We start from the raw sequence: 19,188 nt of genomic DNA, 5'->3' as shown, positions 1-19,188 counted from the left end.
GACGTGTGCGACGTAAGTGCTCTCGGAGTTCATGGAGGACGACGATGTGCGCTGCCAGCGATGCTGAAATGGTGGTGCCTTCGTGTGGGACGTGTAAGAAGTCGACGACGGTGGGTGGGTGTCGACCGTACAGTGCATGGAACGGGGATGTTCCTATAGCCGAATGGTAGGTCGTATTGTGTCACTACTCCGCCAAGTGAAGATATTGATACCATTTGTTTGGTTGACTCCCCACAAAGCATCTCAAGTAAGCTTCTAATCCGCGATTCAGTATCTCTGTTTGTCCGTCTGTTTGTGGATGGTATGATGAGCTGAATTTTAACATGGTTCCTTGTGCCTTAAACAAATGTTGCCAGAAAGAGCTAACGAACAAGGGGTCGCGATCCGAAACTATGGTTTTTGGTACGCCATGGAGGCGACAAATTTCAACCAAGAACCGCCTTGTTAGTTGTTGGGCCGTGAAATGCGTGGGAAGAGCAATGAAGTGTACATATTTTGATAGCCTGTCACAGATGATCCAAACGACCGAGTGGCCAGCGAAAACCGGAAGGTGAGTAATAAAATCCATTGATATATCTTCCCATACTTTTTTGGAATTGGTAATGGCTGAAGTAATCCTTGAGTTTTGGTTGGCATATATCTGTTTTTTTGACATATGGAACACTGTTGGACGAAACGGTGGACGTCTTTGGTCCATTTTGGCTAGTAGAATGAGGCGGCTATGCATTTAAGAGTGGGTTTGATGCTGGAGTGGCCGTTGTAAGGAGAAGCATGGAACTCCGTCATGATACGCTGACGAAAGTTGTTTGCTGCTGGCACAAAAATCTAGTGGCGAAAAAATAATAACCCTTGACTGGTGAAGAAGAGGCTCGGCTACTGTTGACCGCTTGTGCACGCGTGGATTACGTCCTGGCCTTCTGTGGTGCCAAAATTTTTTTGGAGTTCTTCAATCAATTGAGGGATGGGGGATGATACTGCAAGCATGATGAGTGTGGAATCTTGACCCTGTCGTGACAAAGCATCAGCCGTGGCATTTTCCCTTCCAGGTTTGTAAATAATTTGAAAATCATATCCCTGTAGTTTAGTTGTCCATTTTTGTTGTTATGGAGTTTGTGTGGTTTGGGAAAGAAGGGTGTTGAGACTCTTTTGATCTGTGATTATTTTGAAGTGTTGGCCTAGGAGGTACTGACGCCATCTTTTGACTGCTTCTGTGATGGCATACATCTCTCGAACATATACAGAGGAAGCTTGGAGCTTGAGATTCATATTTTTGCTAAAGAAGGCCAGTGGATGCCCTGTTTGGCTGAGGATAGCTCCAACGGCCACGGCAAACGCGTCGGTTTCTACCACAAAGGGAAGCTTGAAGTCTGGAAGGTGTAGGGTAGACATTTTGGTATGTGTAATTTCAATTTGTCAAATGCCTGTTGCGCGAGCTCCGACCATGAAAATTTGTGGTGTTGTAATAAGTCGGTGAGAGGAGTGGCGAGAGTGGCGTAGTGCTTTATGAGTTTTTTGTAGAATCCGGTGAGGCCGAGGAAACCCATTAATGTCGTGAGTGATCATGGTTGAGGCCAGTTGTGAATGGCGATGATCTTCTCTGGGTCTGGTTGGACCTTATGAGCAGAAATGATGTGACCGAGGTAGCTTACTTCTGCGGTTGCGAAACTGCATTTGGAAAGTTTGGCAATTTTTTGTGTGTGTTTGGAGCACTTCCAATGTTGTTTTTAGATGAACAAAATGGTCCTGCAAGCTTGGGCTATAAATTAAAATATCATAAAAAAAAAACTAAGACAAACCGGCGGAGGTATGGTTTGAGAATATCATTCATTGTTGCCTGAAAAGTATAAGGGGCGTTAGTTAAACCAAATGGCATGACCAACAATTCGTAGTGACCATCAATAGTGCGAAAATCTGTTTTGTAAGTGTCTTTTGACATAAGAAGTATTTGGTGGTAGCCTGAGTGTAAGTCTATTTTAGTAAACACAGTAGCTGAGCCTAACTCATCTAGCAATTCATCAATGGTGGGAATGGGGAAGTGGTCACGAATGGTGGCTGCATCCAGGGCCCTGTAATCCACACATAAATGCCATGATCCACTAATGGTGAAAGTGGAGTTATGGAGAGAGATGTCCACTAATTGACAAATACCTTGACACTTAATGAACTTCCCATTTCCAACCATTACAGAGAGGGGTGGGCTGGGAGATATGGCTAAGTTTAAATGGTGGGCTATACGTGGTTGAAGGATATTGTGAGAGCTGCCTAAGTCAATCAAAACTGTAACAGGGAGGTTATGAATTAAACCTGAGAATTTGAGGGTTTTGGGGGAAACAAAACCTGGGAGGGCTTGAGGTGAAAGGTGAAAGCGAATAGTGTTGGGGTAGTCATCAAAAGGGGAAATATCCTCCGTGGGTTGAATTTCAATTTTTGGGTCATCCAAAATAAGTAAAAACCGAGATGAAGTGCATTTATGGCATGGGAAGAATTTTTCGTCACAGTTGTAACATAAACCTAGGGCTCGTCTTTCTTGCAGTTGGGAGGAGGATAAACGTTTAATGGACATATGAGGTGTTAGAGGTGTAGGGTTACTGGTTTTGGTTGGATTAGTGAAAGGGGGAGTGGAGGTAGGGTGGTGGTAGGGTTGTACCTAAAAACGATGTTGTTTAGGTTTAAAGTCCCTAAGTTTGTCTTCAATAAGCTTAGCTAGACCAATGTCCTGGGCTATAAAATATGGGTTCAATATGGTGAGCTCTCTACGGATTTCAATATTCAATCCATAAATGAAACAATTAAGAATGGTCTCAGGAGTGAGACCCACAACACAGTTGCATAATCGTTCAAACCTGCTATGGTATTCCATGACTGAAGTGGTTTGTTGGAGTTTGAACAACTCAACTTGATGATTAATATATGTGGATGGGCCAAAACGGAGCTCCAAAGCTCTTGTGAAGGAATGTCAATTAGTGAGGAGGTTGTTATTGTGCAGCCACTTAAACCAGGAAAGAGCTTCTCCCTGCATATGAAATCCCATTATGGGAATGCGCTGGTCCAGCTGAATTTGGTAGAAGGAGAAATATTGATCAGCTTGAAACAACCAATCCAAAGGCTTTGTATCGTCAAAGAAGGGTAGACTAAGTGTTGGTGGTCGTAGGGCAGGGGTGGGAAATTGTTGATGGTGGGAGTGAGATTGAGTGAAATGAGGGTTGTGTTGCTGGTTCATATTTGGGGTTCTATTTTCTGTGTGAGTTAAGAGTGTTACCTGGTCCAAGATGGACGTGAAGGTGGATTGAAGGTGTAGATTGTCTACTAGTGTTGTCCTCAAGTTGGCTTTTCATGTATGTGAGGGTTGCTTGGATGCTGGTTAAGACCGCTTCCATATCTTTGGATGGAGGGTGGGGAGCCATGGTAGGAACAATGAAAGCACCAATTTATTAGGCCTTTGCTACTGTGATGCTAAAATTTAGGGTTAACCAAAAATTTCTCTATCTTCATTCATAGTGTTAGCCCCTTTTAAGGGCATAAGATGGCCATGGGCCTTACAGTTCTTTAAAGATAAGAGAACAACTTAATTGTAAAATCAACAACATAATAATGGCAGACATTCCTAAGCTTCATGGGCCTATCCAATTATAAAATCCTTCATCCAATTGAGTTGCTTTTTGGGTCTTGTATTAATGTATGAACCAACTCTAACATTATACCTCTTTTTTCTTAATCAATATTTATCTCTTAGTTGAAGATAATTAAAATTTAATTAATATTATGCATTGGAGGGCTATGAAGTATATTAATCAATAGTGTCAAATGAGATTTCATTTTCAAATATAAGATGTAAATTTGTTGCACAAAATTTGGAACCCAATGTTTGAATTTGTAAAAAAAAAAACAGTAATTTTAAATAATTTTTAAAAAAAAATCAAGGTCTTTGAATCTTTTCAAATATAGTATTAGAATTCATGTACACCATGCTGATATAAAAAAATATGTAATTTATAAGAATATTAATTAAAAATGTTTATTAATACCATTTGAAAGTTACAGAAAATCTCACTAATGATTATACATTTATTATTCTGCGACTTTAATTACATAAGTTTAAGGTATCCAACATTTGGAATTCATAACGTGTTAGATGTGCAATAAATTTCACTCTAATTTCTCACTGCATGATGCCTTATAGTTTAGTGACTATTAACACCTTCTGAAAGACACTTATCAAACAAGTTTCACGAGATACTAGCATCTTTACCATTAAAGCATACTTCAACTTTATAGATTTATGTAAGTTTAAGGCATCCAATATTTGGATCTCATAGTATGTCAGATGTGCAATAAAATTATAATTTAGTTTTTCATCACCTCATGTCTTATTATACGTTATTTGGACCATTAATGTTAAATATATATTTAAATATTCAAATACATAACATAAGTCATCATAAATTCATGACTTTAATTCACACATAAATACGTCATTCGCATTTTCACTCCATACACATATTATGTGTAATTTTCACAATTCAACAAAATTAAACCAATAAATAATTCAATCACCGAATTCAATAATTTATACAAATGACTCATGACAATATCTCCATTTGAATAAAGATGGTTATGTCGAACGAATACATAAAAAAATGCACTATCTATAGTGATGACTCAAATAATACATTTGTTTAAGCACTTATGCCTCCCAAGGGAGAGAATACCAAACAAAACACTCATTATAGTGATTTAGACTACCTCCTTTGAATGCGGATGCTTTCACTCAAGCAAGAGTATAGACAAAACACTTATTGGAGTGAGTAAAGAGTATTTGACAATACTATCATGTAAGCGAGGTCAACCTTATAAATTGAAAGAAAATTTAATTGAATATCACTGAATTTTGTTAACCTTCTAAACAAATGTGATATAATTTTAATACTTATTTGTATCATTTAGCTTTTCTTTATCTCATTTCTTTACATTTAAAAAAAGTTATATATATATATATTTATTTTATTTTTACATTTTTGAAATTTCAATCGAATCTTTTCAATATTTGTTTCTTAGTTTTCCACTGTTTCTCTGGAATCTGGATAAGCAGCGCAGTGGCCAACTTCACCAACGGAACCCATTATAGAATCCGACGCCGGCGTAAGTTTTTTTGCTTCTAAATGCTACTTTCTGTTGGCCATTTTATCACTCTGCATATATTCTGTTCGATGAAATGCTTCTCTGACTATGCCACCCTGAATTCTTTGTTACTGTTTTTAAACGATTAGCTCACTTCACAAATTGTTCCCTTCAAGTGAAAATTCTCATTCCATGTAATTGGCCACATGTATCAGTGTCACAGCATGAAAATTTTGTTTCTTTTGATGGATAGGTAATGGTTTGCTGAGAGGGATGAGATGACGAAGCTTGCAGGATATTCCCTGGCTGTTTCATTTGCTCCCATAAGTTGCAACATCCTTAGAAACAATTGCAGATTCCCATTAGTTATATCTCGTAGGAATAAGTTCAGCTGTAGGTTATTTTCTACTCATGCTCTGAAAGCACAGTTACATGATAAGCCTGGAGCGGTTTCCAGATACTATCTTCCTCCTTGGTTTAGGTGTGTGTCTGGTAATGGTATCTCTGCATTGTTTTTTTTTGGTTTTGGTATCGTGTGCCTGTATGTATTATAAAGTATGCTGATTATATCAGTCGTTTGGCATGGTTTTTTGTTGGCTGAATTTCAGTGTTGCTCCTATGATGGAATGGACGGACAATCACTATAGGACTCTAGCACGCCTCATATCAAAACATGCTTGGCTTTACACGGAGATGGTTGCAGCTGAAACAATTGTTCATCAAAAGGACAATCTGGTAGATATATAATTCTGCTTGCTGAAAGAAAACAAAAAATGAAATCAAATGGGTACTATGGAGTCAAAAGGGTTTTGCTTGTATGAATAACTAAGATCATAATTGCAGTTTTGTGGGGTTTTCTATGATAAAATATATCTTATATGGTAAGTTGTATTGATTGGTTATCATTCAGAACCAATTGTTTATCTCATTTTAGTGTGCACACGCCAGTGCACAAGAGCTCAAAGTAACGGGGCGTTGGTATTGAAAAACTGTTTATTCTTTTTATTTTGTCTATTTTGTTCAGGACAGATTCTTGGCATATTCTCCAGACCAACATCCCATCGTGCTTCAAATCGGAGGGAGTAATATAAAAAATTTGGCTAAAGCAACTGAGCTTGCTAATGCTTATTGCTATGACGAGATCAACTTAAAGTTTGTATATTTTCAATCATCTTAAACCTTAAAGTTTCGCTTTTCTGCTATTGGTCATTTGAAGTACATTTCTTTTTCCAAAATTTCTACCAGCTGTGGATGCCCTAGTCCAAAAGTTGCTGGGCATGGGTGTTTCGGTGTGAGTCTTATGCTTAACCCCAAGGTTAGAAAACCATTCTTGATCCTTAATTAAATATGAATATATGCAAACAGAAAAATATATAAGTTTTCTTTGTCAATGAAAATTGATATGGAAATCTAATGTATACAAGGAAAGTTTGTTGCTGAGGCCATGTCAGCAATTGCTGCCAGCACAAATGTACCTGTCAGTGTCAAATGTCGAATTGGCGTGGATGATCATGATTCTTATAATGAGCTTTGTAAGGTTCTTCTGTCTGCAATCTCTTTCCATTTTTAAGTTGAAAGATTGCAAAGTTTGGATTCGATAAATAGGTTTTCTCCTCCTTTTTTTATAAAATTTGCGAAAAAGGTATTACAGTTTGCCATGTATACGTTAGTATCTGAAACATTTTATAAACTGATATCAAACGTCTTGCATTTAGTAAGCAGTGAAAAGGGTTTCAGTGATTGGGTACAGTACATCCATATATACTAGGTGTTTATTATTTCAAAATCCCCAGGTTACTTGTTGCCACTAACTCAAAAATACTACTTAATTAATGGAGTTAAATTGTGACATGCTAGTAGGAGCCAGATTTTGGGACAGGGTTATGAATCTGGTTTTCAACCAACTGTTACTGGAAAATAATGACTGTAGAAATATGCAGAATCAATCACAAAAAAATTTGAGATGGGTTTTTTGGGGGACCGCCTTTTTTTGTTTTGTTTTGGACACTACTTGTTAGGCTTGGAGTTGCAAGCGTTTCATTTTTTTTTACGATAGCAGTTTTTTGCATTTGTGAAGATGAGTGATGATACATAGTTATGAAGTTGAGTTTCCATTTATTCCAGAAACAAATCATTCCCATTTTGGTTTCTTCCACCTTTGGTTTTGATCTTAACTCAAGAAATAACAATTTGTACTTTTTATATACCCCTTGTTACTTGGAATTTATCTGGTGTTTTGGGTTTCATTGTCCTAAATAAAATATAATGGATCTCTATTGTACACCATACGTTGCCATTGATGTTGTTTAGATCTTTTGGTTATATGACTTCTGCAAAATACTTGTGCCATGGTTTTCAGGGCTACTTATTGAACATTATATTGTCTGTCAGGTGATTTCATATACCAGGTTTCTTCTTTATCACCCACTAAGCATTTTATAATTCACTCAAGGAAGGCACTGCTCAATGGTATTAGCCCTGCTGAGAATAGGAGCATTCCTCCGCTAAAGTATGTGCTAGTAAAAACTGATTTTATAGTTACATGATGTATAGAATTCATGTGATATCTCTCATCTTTTTAAAATATAGATATGAATACTTCTACGGCCTCCTACGTGACTTTCCTGACCTTACATTTACAATCAATGGCGGCATTACTAGTGTTGAAGAGGTGAACTGCTGTCATTATAATTATTTTTTGTGTATTGAATCCTAATATTCATATCAGATTTAGGAGTTTTCCATGCATAAAGCTGTCCATAATCATTAATATCTACACACTGTCCTGACTCTCGACACTTCTACTTTTACCTGTTTATGTGGGGACATTAATTATAGGTCATTGCGTCTCAAGAAGCTGGGGCTCATGGTGTTATGGTTGGACGTGCAGCCTACAACAAGTAAGTTTCAAATACAATAATGTTTCCTTTTATCTGTGTTATGTATCAGGATTCTGCTTTTCTGAAAATATATCCTAAAAACTGCAGTGTTTTGTGGGGACATAGAGATTCCTGTTTATTACAATGTTTTTTGTTTGAACCTTCTTAACGTTGTTTGTATTAATTAATATGCGGTGGCTTGAGTAACCATTGTTGATAATCTTAACAGCCCTTGGCATATTTTGGGACACGTAGATTCTGCAATTTATGGTACACCAAGCAGTGGTCTTACACGTCGTCAGGTTCATTTGCAGAATGTTTGGCTTTCCATGGATTTTTCTGTACCAATTCTGGGTTAACTTTCATATTACTCAGATTTTACCATTTTTGGTTTTAATTTTTTATTTCTCGTCTAATTAAGGTCCTTAAAAGATATCTGGCCTATGGGGAGTCGGTCATGGGAAAATATGGACGTAGGCCAACTATGCGAGATATTGTAAAGGTGGGAACAAAAATAACTCTAGTACTTGATTTTCTATTTTCATTCTTCCATTCGCTGTGAATTCCTATGTAGCATTGTATGTAGTATCGAATAGTTGATATATAATGCTGTATTCTTTATATGTAGAAGTAGCTTTAAGTTGTTATGTGGTATACACATTTTCACTACGTATTATGACTTTTTAGTATATATACACAACACAGAATTTTTGATTCCTTGCACTCTAATCCATTAACTCTGTTTTTTTTTGTATTTTGTTTTAGAAGATTGGAGGCTTTTTTGTCCCACCTCCTTTTTATTTGCATGAGGCAAATTATATATCTAGTAATGACATTCAATTTTCTGATATTATGCGCCAATTGTCTGTTATGTTGCTGCAGCCTTTACTCAATCTTTTCCATTCAGAACCTGGGAATGGACTCTGGAAGCGCAAAGCTGATGCTGCTTTCAAAAATTGCTCGGTAAGATTTTGTATGGTGAAACCTATTATTTGATTGCCTAGAAGATTCATTTATACTGTATAATAGGACTTTAAAATGAAGCTATCGACTAAAGGACGTACAAACTTTTCGATTGAGCAAAGGTTATATACGTGGTCTTCTATGTTTACTGTTATTTTCTATGATGGGTTTACTGGAGCTGTCTTCATTTCTCCAGAAATTTAAAAATAATGCTTTGAAATAAGTATTTTTTCAAAACAAAATCACTTTGTTTCTGAAAAAAGCAGAAAACTCCTTATTCTTAAAATAATCTCACCAAGCTACATTATTAGCTTTTAGATTGTACATAAACAAAACTATGTAAATAAATTGGGACATGAGTGGTTATCCCAGAATCAATGGCTACTGTTTAGAGTGAAGTTGACTCCAAACAATTGCTTATATTGCGATCATGTATCCTACAATTCTGTTGTGGAAATTAGTGGCTTACATGAACAGAGATAAGATGGCTAGTTCTTTCATTTCATTCCCTTGTTATTTGGGTTAGTCAGGTGAAGATTTTGTGTTACATAATTTGTTTAGTGTAAACTGTTTAAAACTTCATTTATTATATGAACTGATTGAAATGCTAACTGCATTCTTTAACCATGTAGACTGTGGAATCATTTTTTGAAGAAACCCTTGTGGCAATTCCTGACTCAGTATTGGATTCGCCTGTTACCAAACTACCACCTGGCCGTAGAGATCTTTTTGCAAACATACACAATTTATTGCCTCCGCCATACACAACAGGAGAAGAAGCAGTAGTCATTTGCGCTTAAGTTCGCATGTTCTCTGCAAAACCAAGTTGAGCTCATTGCCTTTTTGATTTTTGATTTTTGATTTTTTTTTTAAAATCAAGTGATAGATCTCATGTAACAGCTAATATTAATAATACAAGAATGCTTAATTATCTTTTTGTAAGTAATTGTCTTTGAAATGTAATCCATTCTATGTAGCACTCTTGATAAAAGATATAGGTGAATGAAATTCTTTCATTCTTGTTTGGGCCGCGGAATCTTGTAGTGGGTGTTAAGATTGTGAAGTAACTATTAACACAAAAAACCCTGCTATGTGTTGGGTCATGGGTGGCTCACATAACTCTGCATAAGATAAGCCTGGCCCACATGAAAATAAAAAGTTCAATGCGAGATTTTTTTTCTTTGGTAGCTATTCATATAACATATAGCACATTCAATGGCCACTGGTTCAAGATAATCACTTATTCTACGTGGCAATGGTTCATTGGAGATTTCAAAAATGAGATAAGATAATTGGGTCCCCAGCCAGTTCCTCATCCAATATATTCTTTTATCAAACTTAACTCCTTCTACTTGCAACATAGAAGGACTAGTTTTTGGGGTTAGTTCAAGACTGATATCACATAGCAGAGATGGCATCAATCACCATGGCAGCATCACTCATTGGCAGCTCAGTCATCAGCCACCGGTCCCCGGTTGCATCCCCAAGGAGGCTGGTGGTGGCAAATGCTTCCAAAGCAGTTGAAGGAGAGAAGACAAAGTTCAGTAGTGAGAATGACAAGGAGGGCAACAATGGAAGGAGGAACATGATGTTTGCTGCTGCTGCAGCAGCTGTTTGCTCTGTTGCTGGGATGTCCATGGCTGATGAGCCCAAACGTGGCACTCCTGAAGCTAAGAAAATCTATTATCCTATTTGTGTCACCATGCCAACAGCCAGGATTTGTCACAAATGAGGCCTTAGGCTGTATCTACCAAAAGAACAACGGCAATGTAATGTTTTCCTTTTCATATGATGATCTTTCGTCTCTCTGTACTATTTGTTCATGAAACAATCTACTTTGCCTTTTGTCTTGTGTATACTTCTGTTTTTTCCCCTTAGCTAAGATCGTTTTATGTTGAAATGTTGAACGATCTCTAACCCAAATTTTCTTTAGAGAGTGGAAGAAAAATATTAGATTTGCACTACAATGATGAAAGAAACAAGCTTGAGTAGGTTTAACTTGAAGCCATTCATCAAAAACTATTTCGATGCTTTAACTTCAACCCACTGACAAGAAAATTAGCATTATTTTACTCTCAGCCTACACAAGAGAATGACATAGTTAATTAAGACAGATATTTCAGCCTTCAGTAATTGAAGAAAACTCGAATATTAGTTTGTAAAATTGCAACAGTTGATTTGGTAAATTTAGTTTATAAGCTAAATTAGTTTAATTTAAATTAAAAATTACCAAATGGGATCGCATTGTTAATCTAACATAAATTGGACTGTTTCTTCCTGCACTCCATAGCAATGTTTTACACTACAAATTACATAATCCGAAAATCAAAAATTACAACTTTCAAATTACGTACTCCAAAACCTATTTAACAACTCACAATGCTGGATTACATAATCCAGAACTTATTTAAGAAAATAAACCTTCTGGATTATGTAATCTGGAAGACAAAAATTATCACTTCCAGATTACGTAATCCATAACCTATTTGCTTAAATAAATTTTGGATTATGTAATCTAATATTGTTAGTTGTTAAATAGGTTATGAATTACGTAATCCGAAAGTGGTAATTTTTTACTTTCGAATTATATAATTCGGTAAGTTTATTTTCTTAATAAGTTATGAATTACGTAATCCAGTATTGTGAGTTGTTAAATAGATTTGAATTATATGGAAGTTGTAATTTGTTACTTCTAAAATACATAATCTAGAAATTGTAATATTTTTTTTTTGGATGAAGAGTAATTTTGAAAATTAATTTTGAAAATTTTAAAATTTATGGAGGTGGTTGAATAAGTAATGGTGGTGGTGGAGGAATAAGCGGTCCATAAATTGAGTTGAGTTCGAATAAACTACATTTGTATGAAGTTGAAATAAAATAAACTTTATTTATCACAACTCAATTTCTATCTTATCTCAACTCATTATTACTTTCTAAAAAGAGTGTGTTAATTCAATACTTTATAATTATTCTGATTATTTATGTATGGTCGTGTTTGTGGACCTTCAATACACAATATGCGTATTTTTTTTATATAGTATATTTCATGTTTAAAAGTCGTATCACTAAAATTGAAACTTTTTTATATGTTTTTTTTAGTATATTTCATGTTTCAGTTTTTTTTAGTAGAAAATGTTTTTTATTTTGATTTAAAAGATTTTGTTTTTTATTTTTATAACCATAATAAAAATTTATACAATGAATTTGAGTTTTTAGAAAATTAATGTATTTATATTTTTAAAAATTATGTTAGGATCATTTTAAAATTATTAAAAATTTAACAAATATTTTTTGAATTGAATATTTCATTAATATTTATCCTACGAATATCGATATGTGTTCGACAATGTCTGAGTCTCATTTCACCAACTCAAAGGATCATTGTTTTAAAATCCATAATTTTGTATTTAATTCAAATTTTCAAACAAAATGCACTTTATTCTTTAATTAAAGAGAAAATTAACTAAACATTCTTATAAATATTTATGACAAACAGTATATTTTCCTTATATTGGTAATTTTTTACGATTCATGATTCCCATTGATTTTTAGATATGAAAATCTTATACTTGTGCTGTTTTTTTTTGTTGGTAGAGGAGAAAATAAATAAATATACAGAAAAAAATGTGTTTTTTTAGAAGAAAATGAAAAAAAAAACTTTCAAAGATATTTTTTTTCATTATTGTAACCCAAATTCAAGGTTTTGTGTTCTTCACACTTGTTTTCTCATTACAACCTATATTACATCTGGTAAAAAAATGATATTGATTAGTAAATGATGAGATTAGTAGCAATTACATAACCATATCCCGTAAATTTGAGTGAATTTTGGTATTTATTTTCAAATCATTAATAATAATAAATTATATTAATATTAAGTTGATTCTATTTTTTATATTTTAGTTTCATTTTTTCAACTTTATTTCCAATAGTAACATATTGTACGAATAACACTTTAATTGGTGGTGTATAAGATAAAAAAAATAGTATTTCATTTTTATGATACAAGACCACAGTCTTATTTGAGACTCCAATTTGGTATGGCTTTTTCGTACGTGTTAAGAATTGGATTTATTATTAATATTTCATTAATTTAAGATGAAATAATGTAATTATAGCATAATAATATAATTTAATCTGTTTTGGTAAATAAAAATTGAGATGAAATAAAATAACTATAATTCGTATGTTGTTTTAGTAACTAGTTAATATAAGGTTTTTAGGTTACTATGTTTTAAAATGACAAAGTTAATGTAACTATTTCTTATTAAAAGAAAATGGAATTTATATATAAAGATATATTTTTGTGATACGTAAAATTGGTTAAGAAAAATTTAAAGGATTAAATAATATTAGTTAAAATTTAAAATATAGAAGACATTAAAAATAATTAATCATGATTATATATCTTTGTGTACTTGAAATCAATTGAATTTTTTTAAAAAATATTAAATAATATTTGTTGAAATTTAAAAAATAATTAATAATCAATAAGATTTTAAAATAATTAATAATTAACTAAGATTTATAAATATCATGATTAACAGAAAAAAAATGTTATAATTTCAGATCATTTAAACTTTTGGGACATAACTATTAATAATAGAATGTTCGGTATTTTAGTTTCATATTATCTCTTAAATTGAATGACAAAAGTTGCAGTGAAAATGCTTGGAAAAAAAATTGTTTTTTTCCAAATTGTGTAATCACTGTGCAAAGCTAGTTTTCAATAAATAAATACTTAAAAGTTTTAAAATACTTATACAAATAATGAGTTGTAGAATAAATAAAAAATTGGTATATATATATATATATATATATATATATATATATATAAGAAGAAAATGAATTTAGTCTATTTAATTTTTATTCCCAATTTTGTTTTTTTCCTTGCAGTTTCTATCATAGGTTTTTAAAATATTCAAAATTTTGCTTCAATTATTAATTTTCCATAAGTTTGTTTCTATTTTAGTTAATAAAAATTATTTTAATAATTTCATAAATGTAAAAATCATTATTGTTACACTTATCTTCATGAAAAAAAGTAAAATACATGAAGAACATTTGTTGAAGAAGTAGATATAAAGAGTGAGATGCATTAGGTTGCTTGATTTATCCGCCAGCAACCATCGCAACCGTTGATTTATCATCTTCATCATCTTCTTCTTCATCTTCTTCTCTTCTTCTTCTTCTTCTTCTTCTTCTTCTTCTTCTTCTTCTTCTGCGTATAGTTATGGAGGGAGATTGGAATTCGCAATGCAACTGGACCATTCCTTCCTCCGCCTCTATCAGCGACTGCATCACTTTCCAATCCTCTTCCTCTCTTCTCAGCGACGATGGCCAAACTGATCCCACTCCTCTTCTTCTTCATTCCCCATCGCTAGATTCTCCTCCTTGCGAGATCAAGAGTAACCTCGTTTTCCCCTAACTGTACTTCAATTACACTAACGCTTTCGATTAATTCATTATTTCGTGTGCAGTTACTTTTGCGGAGAAACACGAGCTCAGGCAAATCTACGTTCGGAGCAGTGCTCGCGTCTACGAGATTTACTTTGCGCCCAACGCCCGCAGTAACAACGACTATCTCTGCACTGTTCGATGCGGTCTTGCTGTTAGAGACGATCACGTGCTTCGTTCGCCCGCTGTCCAAAATCTCGGTGACGATAGTGTTAAAACTGAAGATGATTGGGTTGAGGTCAAAGCTCCTGATTCTCCCAACATCGATTTGCAAACAAAGCCCTACCTCAATTCCACCAAAACATATCAGTCTCAGCAGGTGTTCCTATAAGTGTTTTCCCAATTTTGTTGGCTTTCGTTTAGATTCGTAAATAAATAGTAAGAACAACTGAATTGATGTGCTCTGTTAAGGTGGATGTGGAACAAACTGTTGTAGCATCAATTTGGTGAAGGTTCATGCTTAAATTACACTGCTCCTCCATTCAGGAGAAACTGATGATGCATGCGAAGTTTTTGTAGCTTGAACTGGTTGCGTGCAAAGTTTCTTTTTTTTTACTCTATACATCGTTAGCACCAGTTTGATTTTAACCCCTACTAGTATTGACTTTTAAACTCCGTGACATGAGATGATAGAAGTGTCTTTGAAACATTACTCTGGTTTTGTATGAACATCGGATAAACTTTTTTCGTGCACACTTACTGGAGGAAGAAAAGGAAAAAAGGAATTGTGTTTTTCTCATGAACTAAAATCAGCTTCTTTTTAAGATTTTGGAGAAGATCTATCAGAGTGTTTTTGTAGAACTTAAATACTAATGAATTGTGTTTTTCTCATGAACTAAAATCAGCTTATTTTTAAGATTTTGGAGAAGATCTATCAGAGTGTTTTTATAGAACTTAAATACTAAGTTGATTTTGGCTTATGGGAGAACATAATTCATCTAATCTTCTTATTCTCTTTTTCTTCTAGTACTTTCTGCAAAAATTATCTTTTAAATGCTATAACTTATAGTGGGTTATTCAAAATTAGCTATTGGTTATTTTAACAGAGTCAGGATAAATTATTTGTTAGTCTTGTTCCTGAAGGTTCATTTTATCTGAATGGAGAGAAACTAACGCACTCCATCTCTTAGGGATACAGGGGAGCGTGTTTTTTTAATAATTAGGAGTAGGAAAGAGTACAAAAGCATAATTCAGGCGAGGAACTATAGTTTTCTTTTTAATAAACAATACATTCTTCTCTTGACTTAGATTCACGAGGTGCCATATTAGATGGGGCACCATACCAATGTGTTTGGTTTTCTGATTTCAGTTGCTCTTTTCCTGTCTCCAGGATCTTTATGAGGCTACAGCAGAGATTGACGACACAAATCCTTGCATTTCTGTTACTATTCGGCTGCTCTCGCTTCAGAATAAAGGCTGTGTTTATGTTGATGAAATTTATGTGTTTGCTGATCCTGTTGATTCAGTCGATTCAGAAAGCCAAGAAAAGCCTCATGAAAACTCATCTGGCAGTTCCCTCATGGCTATGTTTATACCCACTTTAATGCAATTATCTAAGACAACAGGGCTCAGCAATCTAAATGCTCTCAAAAAGGAAAAGTCACTTGTTCTGGGGGATGATTTGCAAGCAACTCCCGCTAGTGATTCGATAATTAAAACCCAGCTGATAGGAAACACCAGCATAACTGATCCCCAAGAAGTGAAGTTGAAGGAGGTAAAAGGAAGTTGGGTGGGTCCATCCCAGCCAGATGCAGTCTCACAAAATGCTAAAATTGAGAGTAACCCTGTTGCAGTACCCTCACAAACTGCTAAAATGGACAGCACTGTTGTACCCTCAAAAATTGCTGAAATGGAGAACAACCATAGTGCTGTTCCCTTTCAATTTGCTAAAATAGAGTGCAACCGTAGTGCTCTCCCCTCACAAGTTGGTATTTCTGAGAGTAAAGGTGGTTTTTCTTTGGGTGGCAATGTTGAAAGGGTCCTGGAACAGCTTGTATCACGCATGGACAGGATAGAAGAAATCTGTTTGGGCTTTCAAGAGAAAATGGTAGTGCCCATGAGCAGCATGGAGGCAAGACTTCAGAGAGTTGAGCAGCAACTGGATACATTGACTAAGAATTTGCAGAACTCTGCATCGCCATCTCATTGTAGAATTTCTTCTCCTGATGCTTCTTGTATTGTATCAGATGCCAACACCAGTGACAGTTGTCCTGATTATATTGTCACTAGGGAAAGTGAACCAGATGAGAAACATTTACACGCAGAGATACCATATGTCTCTCCTCATAGGTCTGATTCAGGAAATATTACTCAATTGCTCCCAGGTCTTGTAGTTACGGCCCCAGAGTTTCCTGATGGCGAGGATGAAGAAGGAAATGCATCAGAGCAAGAAACAAGTTCTTTGAAAGATAAAGGAAAGCACACAATTGATGATGCTTTATCTTCTGCATTAGCTAATTTTTTATCTTCTATGTCCGTAAACTCTCCAAAGTATACGAAAAGTCTAACTGTTACAGCCCCTGAGTTTTCAAATGAAGATGATGATGATGATGACCATGGGAGCAATAGCGAGATAGCAAAAAATGGCTCAGTTCGTCTTGCAGTCAGTGAGGAATTTAGTCACATCCAAGTGTTGGCTTCATCTAATACTTTGGAAAATGGTGAGAAGATAAACCCAGATTCTAATTATAAACCATCTGAAAAGATTGCCCAGGAAGCTGAAGAAGATGACCAACTTTGCATTGCTAAAGGAGATCAAGAAGAGGTGAATGTGAAAACTAATAGTTTAGCTGAACTCAATCCAGAAACAGGTTTTATTGACAACTCTGAAGAAGATGATAATGGGAAAATCAATGGTCAGGAAGGTGATAGTATCACCGAGGAAGGGCAGTCTTCACGAACTGAACATACTGTGGCAACAGAGGTCCCTAGAAAGACCTTCCACGAGAACATCTTAGAGAAAGTTCTTGGATTTTCAGTAGGTTCCTCTGTTGTAGATTTTGAAAACCCAATCTTGGACGTGAAATTTATTTCTCACACAAGTCCTGCCACAGAGCGTTTCCTTGAAGACCTTCTTCAAGTTGATACACAAGAAACCACCAGTTCAATAGACCCATCTGTCAAGGAAAGCAATGTTGATCTTTCCGTTGAGGAACAACTGAAAAGCAATGGCGATGTCTCAGTTGAGCAGCAGTCAAATTTGATTTCAATAGATGGGGAACCTGCAAATCTAGTTAGCGACAGCCATTTTTCTGTGGACAAAGACGTGTGTTCTTCGATACCAGTGAACATCGATAGCGATAATCTGCCACTGTCTGAGGATCATAAACGAAAACGTGATCAAGTAACTTGGTCAAGTTGCACATGAATTGGTTTCTAGTAGTCCTTGTTCCCGTTCATGAATAGATCTTTAGGTACTGTGTATAAGTTTTCGTGAATACCATCTTCTTCCTTCTTTAACTTTCCTACAATAATCTTTAGTTTTTTTTGTTGCTTTGTGGCGTGGTTGCTTGCATGACAGATTATCAATTGTAAATAGTAATTCACTTTTTGGTTGTAGTTGCTGGAGAATTAGTCCAAGGTGATACATATTTGTTATATGCATTGTTCTTACTGAAGCTGGACTAGAACTGTCCGAAGTGGATAATTGAGTTTTTGGACTAGTTGATTATTTGTTGAAGGGTTAGGGCTTTGTTGATGTAGACCGAGTGGTAATTCTTCCGTATAAGATATTTGGACACTTACGTGGCAAATGCTCCCTGCAACCAACACTTTCTAACCTGCACCCAACATAATTTTTAAAATTTCAAAAATACTCTTTATTCTGGAAATAAAAATTCGGAAGTGAAAATAATGCATTATGAACAAATAAATCCGGAAAATATTTTTGTGTTTCGGATATAAAAATCTGAAAAAAAAAACAAAATTCCATTCTGGATAAAAAAATCCGGAACTAAAAATAATACATTTTGGAAAAAATTATCCGAAAGAGATTATTGTGTTCTGGAAAAAGGGGTCCGGAATGGAATGTAATTTTACATGTACTCCATCTTTTTAAGGGTATTTTCGGATTTTACCCATTTTTAAGGGTATTTTCGGATTTTTCCCTGTGATTGGGTGCAATAAAATGGTTACTTGGTTACAATAGAAATCAATTTTTAAGTGAAGAGTTATTTGGATTCGTAGGTGGTTTTACTCAAATTTACAAAAAGGAATAATATTATATTATTAATTTCCAGTTTTGAATAGTATACAAGCCCTGCAAGTTTGGGAACCCAATTTGTAGGGTGATTCAGGCTTTAGTTAGCTCAATTATTTTAACAATTAGATTTGGGTTTGTACTTTGTGACAACTCGATGGGTTCAAATTTAATTTGAACTTTTTGAAATTTTACGAATCTCTATAAACTTTAATGACACGAATTCATATTTAATGATGAGTTTTAATAATTTCGACATACATCACTTAGCAGATGACATTACACTTAACCTATTATGTTGTTTTAGGACAATATGATTTAGTTAACCTGGTCATTGTGTCATTTCTTATTTTTTTTTAAATATTTAGTCTATGTGGAGGAACAGTTTTAAAGTGAAATAAAGGTTGGGGCAGTTTTGAATTGAAAGAGTGATTATTTTTTAAAAACAGGTGCATAGAAAGAGGAATGTCTCTTCAAATTTGAGAGAAAGAAAAATATTAGTGGAAATACTGGAGAAGATGGACGGTTTTGAATTGAGAGAGTGGTTAATTTTAAAAAACCGTTGCATAGAAA

At 34.6% G+C, this 19,188-nt stretch overlaps 3 protein-coding genes across 4 annotated transcripts; all 3 read left to right on the top strand.

The window, feature by feature from the left end:
• Positions 1-4,697: 4,697 nt before the first annotated feature.
• On the top strand, positions 4,698-10,816 carry LOC137825261 (uncharacterized). Of its 2 annotated transcripts, XM_068630934.1 has the most exons (14): positions 4,698-4,832; positions 5,056-5,139; positions 5,372-5,599; positions 5,727-5,853; positions 6,143-6,270; positions 6,364-6,433; positions 6,548-6,650; positions 7,510-7,627; positions 7,708-7,789; positions 7,957-8,018; positions 8,227-8,299; positions 8,419-8,499; positions 8,880-8,960; positions 9,593-10,816. In XM_068630934.1, exons 3-14 carry the CDS (start codon positions 5,397-5,399, stop codon positions 9,758-9,760), a joined length of 1,296 nt encoding a protein of 431 aa, XP_068487035.1. In that variant the 5' UTR covers positions 4,698-4,832; positions 5,056-5,139; positions 5,372-5,396; the 3' UTR covers positions 9,761-10,816. The 2 variants fall into 2 exon arrangements, with proteins under 2 accessions (XP_068487035.1, XP_068487040.1); XM_068630939.1 differs by lacking the exon at positions 4,698-4,832 and having other exon boundaries at positions 5,084-5,139; positions 5,372-5,610.
• LOC137825271 (photosystem II 5 kDa protein, chloroplastic-like) lies at positions 10,294-10,816 on the top strand. The gene has a single exon (XM_068630946.1). It carries the CDS (start codon positions 10,372-10,374, stop codon positions 10,690-10,692), a length of 321 nt encoding a protein of 106 aa, XP_068487047.1. The 5' UTR covers positions 10,294-10,371; the 3' UTR covers positions 10,693-10,816.
• Positions 10,817-13,964: 3,148 nt separating this feature from the next.
• LOC137819732 (uncharacterized) lies at positions 13,965-17,975 on the top strand. Its single transcript, XM_068623690.1, has 3 exons — positions 13,965-14,368; positions 14,441-14,736; positions 15,748-17,975. Exons 1-3 carry the CDS (start codon positions 14,194-14,196, stop codon positions 17,782-17,784), a joined length of 2,508 nt encoding a protein of 835 aa, XP_068479791.1. The 5' UTR covers positions 13,965-14,193; the 3' UTR covers positions 17,785-17,975.
• Positions 17,976-19,188: the final 1,213 nt, after the last annotated feature.

The sequence above is a fragment of the Phaseolus vulgaris genome, chromosome 11, assembly GCF_000499845.2.
Source record: "Phaseolus vulgaris cultivar G19833 chromosome 11, P. vulgaris v2.0, whole genome shotgun sequence".
Lineage (NCBI taxonomy): Eukaryota > Viridiplantae > Streptophyta > Magnoliopsida > Fabales > Fabaceae > Phaseolus > Phaseolus vulgaris.
Note: the sequence above shows the minus strand (reverse complement) of the source record. Positions and strands in the feature narration are given on the sequence as shown.

Bases quoted from the DNA above. Each gene is read 5' to 3' on its own strand.
- LOC137825261 (XM_068630934.1), top strand. From the start codon at position 5,397: ATGACGAAGCTTGCAGGATATTCCCTGGCTGTTTCATTTGCTCCCATA. The intron at 7,790-7,956 runs GTGAACTGCTGT...CATTAATTATAG, and splicing joins GCATTACTAGTGTTGAAGAG to GTCATTGCGTCTCAAGAAGC. The intron at 8,019-8,226 runs GTAAGTTTCAAA...TAATCTTAACAG, and splicing joins GGACGTGCAGCCTACAACAA to CCCTTGGCATATTTTGGGAC.
- LOC137825271 (XM_068630946.1), top strand. From the start codon at position 10,372: ATGGCATCAATCACCATGGCAGCATCACTCATTGGCAGCTCAGTCATC.
- LOC137819732 (XM_068623690.1), top strand. From the start codon at position 14,194: ATGGAGGGAGATTGGAATTCGCAATGCAACTGGACCATTCCTTCCTCC. The intron at 14,369-14,440 runs GTAACCTCGTTT...TTTCGTGTGCAG, and splicing joins TCCTCCTTGCGAGATCAAGA to TTACTTTTGCGGAGAAACAC. The intron at 14,737-15,747 runs GTGTTCCTATAA...TCCTGTCTCCAG, and splicing joins AAACATATCAGTCTCAGCAG to GATCTTTATGAGGCTACAGC.